We start from the raw sequence: 9,122 nt of genomic DNA, 5'->3' as shown, positions 1-9,122 counted from the left end.
TTAGTGGCTTCTGAGCACGACAGTCTGAAAACACGCCCGTCCTACAACTACGCTAACTGCCACTTTAAAAGGTGTGGTAATAAACGTGACAGCGTACTGAACAGTTATCTGGCGTCCTGTACATTCTGGAGTGGAGATATTTATGTTAACTTTGCATTATTTGGCAGAAAAATAAAGAAAGGTGAGTGTCTTTGTGAGTTTGACATACATTCTGTATTGTTTCTGTATTCTCTGGCTGTAAAACGTTTATCAGACATGTGTCCGTCTCTTGATTATTAGTTTCCTGGTTTGAAAATGGCCACAGATGAGCTCTCGTCCAAACTCAGCCGTCGGCTGCAGATAGAAGAAGGATCCGAGGATCCTGTCGCCGTGGATGCTCCCGGACAGCACACTGGTTCGGAAGAGAAAGCGAATACGGCCAACGCAAACTCGGAGCTGGGCGCTAAACTGTTGCGGCGAGAAGAGCTGAACGAGGGGATTGGTGAACACTCCCTACCCAGCATGAAGGTCTTCAACCCCTACACCGAGTTTAAAGAGTTCTCTCGAAAGCAGATCAAAGATATGGAAACTTTGTTCAAAACGTGAGTGTTTCACAATATCCCCCTGTTAAATTGAGCTACAATTTGGAAATGCCTATAGACAGCGCTGCCCCCATTTTAATGTCATTTTACTGGGCACTGGTTTTCAAGGAAGTAGCATTGAGATTAAGGAAGTTGACTTGACAGTTTGCTGGTGTAGCTCAAATCGTAATTAAACAGGAAATAACTTGCCTTATCCATCTACTACAAATGACAGAATAAACAACTGTGTCTGTCTTCCTCCCTATGGATATAAATATGGATATAGATATATGCGCGCTGTTTCTTTGGCTGTCTGCATTATCCTTCATATGTGATTTCCAGGGTGAACAGTAATGCCTACACTCACACATTTGCAAAAGAACAATTTAAATGTCACATCATCACTGTAAAGAAGAAACATGGAGGCAACTCAAGTCAGGTTAAGAAGTTCATTTTTAGTTGTTGTTGTCTGACATAGTGCTGACTGATAATTAGTTGTTATTTACAGTTAATGGTGTTAATGTTGTTTGGCCCCTTACAGAAGACTATAAATGGCTAAACCACAAACACAGCTTTGCATGAGTCTTGTTAATAACCTGTTACATGCAGGTCTGACCGTTATGAGGTGTATTAGGAGACCAGTCCTCATTTTATGCGTCTTTGCAAATAAGAGATTAACCTAAAATAAAAAGGAAGTTCTGCCTATGGAAGACATCAGGAGCCCATGGCAGTCTCACGTGTGCTGGCCTGAACCCTCTTCCAGATGTTGCAAACATTTAATTTCAGTAAACTCAACTACTCTTTCTTCATGAAATGTACTTTGCAGCAGCCTCCTCTGAACTGTTAATCCTTAATGATTTTGATTGAGTTGCCCTGTTTTGGAAATGTAGTGTAGAACTGTCCGTCTTCTCTTAGATGTAATTAAACTAAATGCCATTTGCCTGCTGCAAATGCCAGAAATCACATTTAAAATTCTCAGCAGGAAGTATCCAGAAATCTTGACATGGTCATTCCAAAACCACATTCAAAGATCGTTTCAAGCTCATAACATTTATCAAGTTTTGTTTTTGCTACTTTGTTTTAAAAGAACAAAGAAAACATAGTTTAAGAATTTTGTAGTACAGTAAAAATCAGATCGGGGTAGAAATGTTTGCATGTTCACAAGTCATGGCTGCTTCTTTGCAATGCCCAACCCAGATTCTTCAAGTTTCTATCTTGTCTCGGCCTGTCTAGGCCACTTAAGTGCTTTTTGCTTATGGCATAAACTCTTTATTGTTCCTGAGACATCAGAGCTTTACAGTTTGTTCTTGTAAATTTGTCTTGGGAGTTAAAAACATTTTTGTTTAAAGAGCAGTGCTCTCCTTAACTGGATGCAGTTACAATGAAGGTTAAAAATTACATGAAATGACCGGACGTACTGACATAGAAACACGATGGGGGTGCTGTTCCGCCTTTTTGTGAGATGGTCACGTAATCAAATCACGTAATTTTGCAGAATGTCCAAACATTTTCATGCCATCAACATAAGGAAAATACATTCTCCTGAAACAAAATCACATTTGTATGTTGCAGGAAGAAAACTTGCACGCACTATACAAGTTGATAGAGGCTGGCGTGTACATGCAAGCGTTCTACTCTGACATTAACTGCAATTTAACAGTTAGTTTAAGATTTAACAGTTTAATTACATTTAACAGTGTATTTACCCTCGTAAACACACTAAGTGACAACTACATGTTTGCAGGATTCTCTAAATTGATTAAAAAACTGAGAAGACGTTTCCCCATTCATGAGTAATTCTAGCTGTGAGAACTAATGGATTACAGCAAACATTCCAGTTTGAACTGATAAGCTGCTGTGTAAATGTGTTTAGTTTAAACAGTGTGTGCCACTTCCCCCTACTGCACATTTGTTACAGTTATCATCAACGGTGTTCCTTTTTGGAGACGTAGAAAGTTAAATTCTTTTGCAACTCGGGGTGAAGAAACATAATTCCATAGAAAACCTTTGTTTTAACAACATGTTTCATCTTGTTGCTTTTATGAGATCGTTGTAAAACAAATTAACAATGTAATTTTAACTTATTTAGGGGATATTTAGTAAGGTGCAGAGTAGGGCTGCAACTAAGGATTGTTTGGCAGTCAACTAATCTGTCAGGTTTTTTTTTTTTTTTTTTTTTTTTTTTTTTAAACAAGTCAATTAGTCAACAACTATTTCTGACACTCCTTCAGTTTCTGCTCCCTGTGGGCATACCTCCTATTCCAGGCTCCAGTGCATGTTTAACCTGCCCCCTAACTGTGATCCCCTATGAATATCACCATGTCTCTTCTTACAGCAAATTAAAACACATTAGGGGTTCAGAACCACTATCCAACAACAAAGATCCACGAGTACATCAGAAAGATGGCTATAACTGATTATGTGCTTAGTGAATACCTTAGGCAGCTGAAACTGAGAAAGAAGAGGAGCAAGAACAGGAACCATCATAGGAGGACAAGCCCCTGCACGGCATGCAGCATCAGCAGATAGAAGAAGTGGCTGATATTGAGAAATCCTACCAATGGCTGGAATGAAAGATAGGAACAAGCCCTAAGCACAAGATTGATAGAGGCTGGGCTCTAGCACACCAGGCAAGAAACCAGGTGCGGGCTGTGTAACGATGTCCCTAGCAATGCCATAACCAAGTGGCTGGCACAGTATACAGCAGGGGTGGGCAACTCCAGGCCTCGAGGGCCGGTGTCCTGCAGGTTTTAGATGTGTCGTTGATCCAACACAGCTGATTGAAATGGCTAAATGATCTCCTCAACATGTCCTAAAGTTCTCCAGAGGCCTGGTAACAAACTAATCATGTGATTGAGGGGTGTTGACCCAGGGTGAGATCTAAAACCTGCAGGACACCGGCCCTCGAGGCCTCGAGTTGGACACCCCTGGTATACAGGAAGGTTAGGTATGGCCTGCAAGTCTCACCAGTCTGTCGCAGGGCTAACACGTAGACAGAGACAAACATTCCCGCTCACTCCTGCATTCACACCTATGGGCAATTTAGAGTTTCCAATTAACCTATCCCCTACTAAGTGCATGTCTTTGGACTGTGGGAGAACCCATGCAAACACAGGTAGAACATGCAAACTCCACACAAAAAGACCCCGGCCTGATGGTGGAATTGAACTCAGGACCTGCTGTGAGGCAACAGTGCTAACCACCGTGCCACCCTGCTGCCCCTGTCTTCTTCCCCTCACCCCTAATTGGTTGCGCCAAATGGCCCCGCCCCTCCCTGAGCCTGGTTGTTCTGGAGGTTTCTTCCTGTTAAAAAGGAGTTTTTCCTTCCCACCATCACCAAACCACTTGCTCATTGGGTGATGGATTAGCAATATGTCCAGCCTTCTCTGCATTTCACCAAATGTCGCCTCATTCCCTGCTGCTGCCCCTTGGACCTGACTCCAGATAAGCCCCTCATTTAAGTCACGGTGCGACAAAGTCATTACTGAAAAATGTGATAAATGGTTTTAAATACCTTTGGTTATTAGTTTGTTCATATGCTCTATTAGACGGTTCTCAAGTGCACCTTAATATCTGAGTGTCTCCTAGTTTTAGACGACTAAAACTTTTTTCTTTGTTTAGTCGACAAAGTGATTGATCACTAGGAACATCCCTAGTTTATCCACCACTCTGCATTTAATAATTATTTATTATTAATCTCTGGTTGTCTTCTTTTGCCCCCAACCGGCTATGCCAGATGGCTGCCCCTCTTTGCTGGTAATCATAGAGGTCAGATTTTTTTTTTTTTTTTTGCACATATCTCAGGAGGGATTTTGTCCCACTCGTCTTTGCAGATCCTCTGCAAAGACATCAATGTTTCATGGCTGATGTTTGGCAACTCTAACCTTCAGCTCCCTCCACAGATTTTCTGTGGGATTGGAGACTGACTAGGCCACTCCGAGACCTTAATATGCTTCTTCTTGAGCCAATCCTTTGTTGCCTTGGTCGTGTGTGTTGGATCATTGTCATGCTGGAATAACCGCCCACGACCCATTATCAGTACCCTGGCTGAAGGAAGGTGGTTCTCACCCCATCCATCCTCCCTTTGATGTGATGCAGTTGTTCTGTCCCCTTGGCAGAAAAACACCCCCAAAGCATGTTTCTACCTCCATGTTTGATGGAGTTCCTTCCGAGTAGTTCTGAGCTGGTTCCTCACAGTTCTTATTATCATAAACTCCACGAGGTGAGAGCTTGTGTGGAGCTCCAGACCGAGGGAGACTGGCAGTTATTTTATGATTCTTCCATATGCGAATAATCGCACCAACTGTTGTCACCTTCTCACCCAACTGCTTGGCGATGGTCTTGGTAGACTGGTTAGTGGACAAACTTACAAAATCAGCAGGGGTTCAAATAATTTCCTCCCTGACTGTGATGCACTGCGTATTCTGTCATCTTTCTGTCAGAACCAGCATGAACTCTTTCAGCAAATGTAGCAACAGTTGTTCTTCTGTTTAATTCTGTCAAGGTATGATGCTGGTAAGGACAACTACATTGACCTAATGGAGCTGAAGCTGATGATGGAGAAGCTTGGAGCTCCGCAGACACACATCGGCTTGAAGAATATGATCAAAGAGGTGGATGAAGACCTCGACAACAAGCTCAGCTTCAGAGAGGTGAAGCAAGAGGTTTTTTTAAAAAAAAAAAAATTAAATTAAATTAAAATTCAGAGTCAGAATCGAAGTTCCTGTTCTATCAGTATCTGTTTGTTGTTCTTGTCTTCCACAGTTCCTACTGATTTTCAGGAAGGCAGCAGCAGGAGAGCTGGCAGAGGACAGCGGCCTCTGTGCCCTTGCTCGCCTCTCTGAAATTGACGTCTCTACAGAGGGGGTCAAAGGAGCCAAGACCTTTTTTGAAGCTAAAGTAAGTTGAAATGGAATAGAGTAGGATTTATTCTATAGAATTTTCCTAGTCTTTCTGATCATTGCATGTCACCTAGTCATTGCACTTAACTTTCATCAACGTCTTTTGTCAATTTAGTTTATCACCAATTAACCTAGTATGTATTTCTTTAAACTATGGGAAGAATCCAGAGTACCTGGTTCAAACTCACAGAGAAACTATGCAAACTCTACACAGAAATTTGAACCAGATGATTCCCAACTTTCTATTGAAAAACACATCATTTCATTAGTGGCACAGAGAAAGAGGGATGCATTGCACCTCCTAAAAACATACAAATAATTGAAATCAAGACTAATTATTTGGCGAGAGCGTTATTTGTGGGCAATCTTGTTTCCACATTGAACACAAGAGACCCTTGGAAAATATTTAAAGTATTATTATATCCATGGTCCTCAGCTGAATAGGGTGGAGTGCCCACTCTGGGGCAGGAACTCATCCCTGACCAAGTGGAGGAGTTTAAGTATCTCAGAGTCTTGTTCATGAGATCTGATCGGTTCTTGTGGTGAAGAGAGAGCTGAGTAAAAGCGAAGCTCTCGATTTACCAGTCGATCTATGCCCCTCACCTATGGTGACAAGCTTTGGGTAGTGACTGAGAGGATGAGATTGCAGAAATGAGCTTTCTCCAAAGGGTGGCTGGCCTCTGCCTTATTATCCATCCTGGACATGTTTTGTCATCTGAGTTCAGGAAGTTACTCTCAGGCCGTTACCTCGTACCTCAGTGTAGAACAAACAGGGACTTATAATCCTTCCCTCTGCTATCAGGTCGCTTAAAGCTGACAGACCTCGTGTAGATTAATCTTCCTGTGGTTGTTCATTTTAAGACATTTCTCCTTGTTTTATTTTTTTTATCTTACTTTTAATGTGTTTATTTTTTGACCTTGTTGTTGATCTCTGCCTTAACATGCAACGTTGTGATTAGTGGCTGTGTGAGTCTGACTGTGAGTTCTACACACCAATATGAAAAACTGATCCTCTGCTACTGATTGGACTGTGCTTTGTAATAAGTGTTGACAGTAATCCAAGATGTGCTGCAAAAGCATTTCAAGCAAGGAAGTAGAATATTTTCCAGTGGTTGAGTCTATCATCTCGACATGACTCAGCATTTATGTCACATGTGCATGCGTTTCACTCACTGACTAAAAACTAAAGGTACAAATTAATAGTAGATTGATGAAAACCCTGAAAGCTGTTGTTTAGAGGTCAGAGGATTATCTTCTTTATTTTGTGATTCTCACTTCTTTACTAAGGCAGCTTTGTGTTTTTCTGTTGAACAGGTCAAGGCCATCAATGAATCCAACCGATTTGAGTCGGAGATCCGCCAGGAACAAGAGGCCAAGAAAAAGCAAGCTGAGGAGCAGAAACAAAGACGAGCCGCATTCAAAGAACTGCAGTCAGCTTTCAAATAACTCCTTCAAGACCTTTAAATCACTAATGCTGTCAGTTTTCAAATTGGTAGATTGAAGACTCTTAGTCTTAATAATAATAGAAATCCTACAATATGAAATATCAGTATTGCCCTCTTAAAATCAGTCTGTTAAGCCTCTTAAACATCAAAATTTCAAGTTACTAAACACAGTTCTAACATTTGTCATAATTTCCACACTCAGTACTGAACAGTCTTAGAAGAGAGACACTCAATGTAATGCTCTACATTTTTTTACTGCACAGAGTCGTATGGTCCTATACCAGGGTTGTAACTTGGTCTTGAGAAGCCTCGGGACAGCTGTAGTGGTCATCATTCCTTAGTGTCATGCTTCGTGTACTACAGAGATTTAAAATGAAGTTATTTTAGAAATTAGGTAATATTTTTGTAGCACTATTTTTTTTTTTTTTTTCTCAATCAGCCTTCTTTGTTTTATTCACCAACTTTGCTGCTAACCGCTGTGAATGATGTGACCTTACTGTATTCTGCTTTGATTTAACCACATGTGCCATCAGACTATCAAATTGATTTATCCTGAAGTGTAAATGAAAGGCATAAGAACAAAAACCAGGTTCATGATAAAGTGTGTATCATATAAATATCTTTCCTGGTTCATACTGCGACTCACCAAGTCGTAGTGAAACTTAAAAATGTGACGCAACCAAAAACTGATAAAAATTGTGCCTTAATGCTAAAACATGTTTCAAAGGTGCAGCTTCTGCTTTGAACGTCTGGTTCTAAGTTGTGTCACCCTTGTACAGTTTCACTGCTTCTTGGCAAGTAGTTTGCTTTTAGTAGACAGCTTTGTGTCTTCCAAGGTAACGATGTAAGACTATAGAGACCTGTTAGTGACCAATCACAAGGAAGGTTTCAGTGCATCACCTTATCCACAGGTGATTGGTCAGAGCTCTGTAAATGTCATCATCAGATGGGGGCCAAGCAGACATCTGGGCACTTGCCAGATTTTTTTTGTGACCACACAGACTCGTCTGTGGAGAATTTAATGCACTAACATGCGCTCCAGGCAGCAGACTGTATAACAGGAATAAGTAATCAGTCATCGTCTCCGTCAGAGTCTAAAGCCTGTTGTGGAGACGGACAGCTGCAGACATCATGGCTGAGCTGTCTGGTTATACTTCTTTGAAGTCCACGCTCGCCATATGATTCGCAAAGGATATGTTACTTGGAACCAAGTGGAGCCCAGTAAACTTATAATAATCAAGCCTTATACAAGGCTTATACCTCTTTGTGACAAATCTAACTACTACCGGCACCCTCCAGCGACCACCCCAGACTGGTTGGGGAATACTGCGATCGCTGGTTTCTGGGTTGTCGAGCAGTCTCTAGGCCTGTGTGTTTGAGTTCTTAATTTTTATTTTATTTTTGTAATTCTTGCGTTGCTAAATTAGTTGATTGCATTTTTTCTTTTCTTTTTTTTCTGTTAAACTTCCAATATGTAAAGCAAAGTTAAACTTGGTGCTACAGCCTAAGTTCACCTACTCAAATTACTCTTTAAATTGTTTTCTCAAATGAATTAGCATTCATTTATTCATACACATCCCTGGTATATTTTGATTAAAAAGACTTAATTTATCGTGTGACATTTGTTCACATGAATCATTTATGGTCTGAGGTGCGTATTCATGATGTTAGTATGGGTTTCTGCTCACATTTCCAAATTACTGTCCCACATGGCTTATAATGTGAACTGTGATTGCAAGATGTATGTAATTCTGATACGATGCCCTTTCTTCGTAAAGTATTTTTGGGGCGTCTAGTTAAGTGATTTGTTCATATACTTTTCTTATACTTCATACGGGACTATTGAAACAGATTGGTTCTTAAATATTTTTTTCAATTGGAATGACATGTTTAACAGCTGGATTTAGTGTAGTACAAGCATTAATACTTTTAAAGAGGCTGTTTTATACTGTATGAGGCACATTGTTGAAAAATAATCTAATGGAGCTACGCTGTGTCTCGTCCAACCTGCCATCCAGCTGGGAGAAAAAAACACCAAATCACTTCCCACAGGTGCTCTACGTGGTGCCTTTACCCTGCTGGAAGCAGCCATCATTTGGTATTAGGGGGCACAAAGTGAAAATTACCCAACAACCTAAACTGCTGAAAAAACCCAGCTTGGATACTTGCATGCACATTTTAAAAGGAAAAAGGTTTTGAAATCTCCAGTATGAGCA

General features: G+C 40.8%; 1 protein-coding gene across 1 annotated transcript; it reads left to right on the top strand.

Moving 5' to 3' along the window:
• efhd2 (EF-hand domain family, member D2) lies at positions 1-8,546 on the top strand. The gene is made up of 5 exons (XM_084916382.1): positions 1-181; positions 280-581; positions 5,065-5,212; positions 5,325-5,459; positions 6,776-8,546. The coding sequence occupies exons 2-5, from the start codon at positions 295-297 to the stop codon at positions 6,905-6,907; spliced, it is 702 nt and encodes a 233-aa protein (XP_084772508.1). The 5' UTR covers positions 1-181; positions 280-294; the 3' UTR covers positions 6,908-8,546.
• Positions 8,547-9,122: the final 576 nt, after the last annotated feature.

Source organism: Perissodus microlepis, chromosome 20 (genome assembly GCF_051167445.1).
Source record: "Perissodus microlepis isolate ML-2025 ecotype Zambia chromosome 20, ASM5116744v1, whole genome shotgun sequence".
Classification (NCBI taxonomy): domain Eukaryota; kingdom Metazoa; phylum Chordata; class Actinopteri; order Cichliformes; family Cichlidae; genus Perissodus; species Perissodus microlepis.
This window is presented reverse-complemented; position numbering and strand designations above follow the sequence as displayed.

Excerpts from the sequence above, each read along its gene's own strand:
- efhd2 (XM_084916382.1), top strand. The coding sequence starts at position 295 with ATGGCCACAGATGAGCTCTCGTCCAAACTCAGCCGTCGGCTGCAGATA. Across the intron at positions 582-5,064 it reads ATGGAAACTTTGTTCAAAAC|GTATGATGCTGGTAAGGACA; the intron begins GTGAGTGTTTCA and ends AATTCTGTCAAG. Across the intron at positions 5,460-6,775 it reads AGACCTTTTTTGAAGCTAAA|GTCAAGGCCATCAATGAATC; the intron begins GTAAGTTGAAAT and ends TCTGTTGAACAG.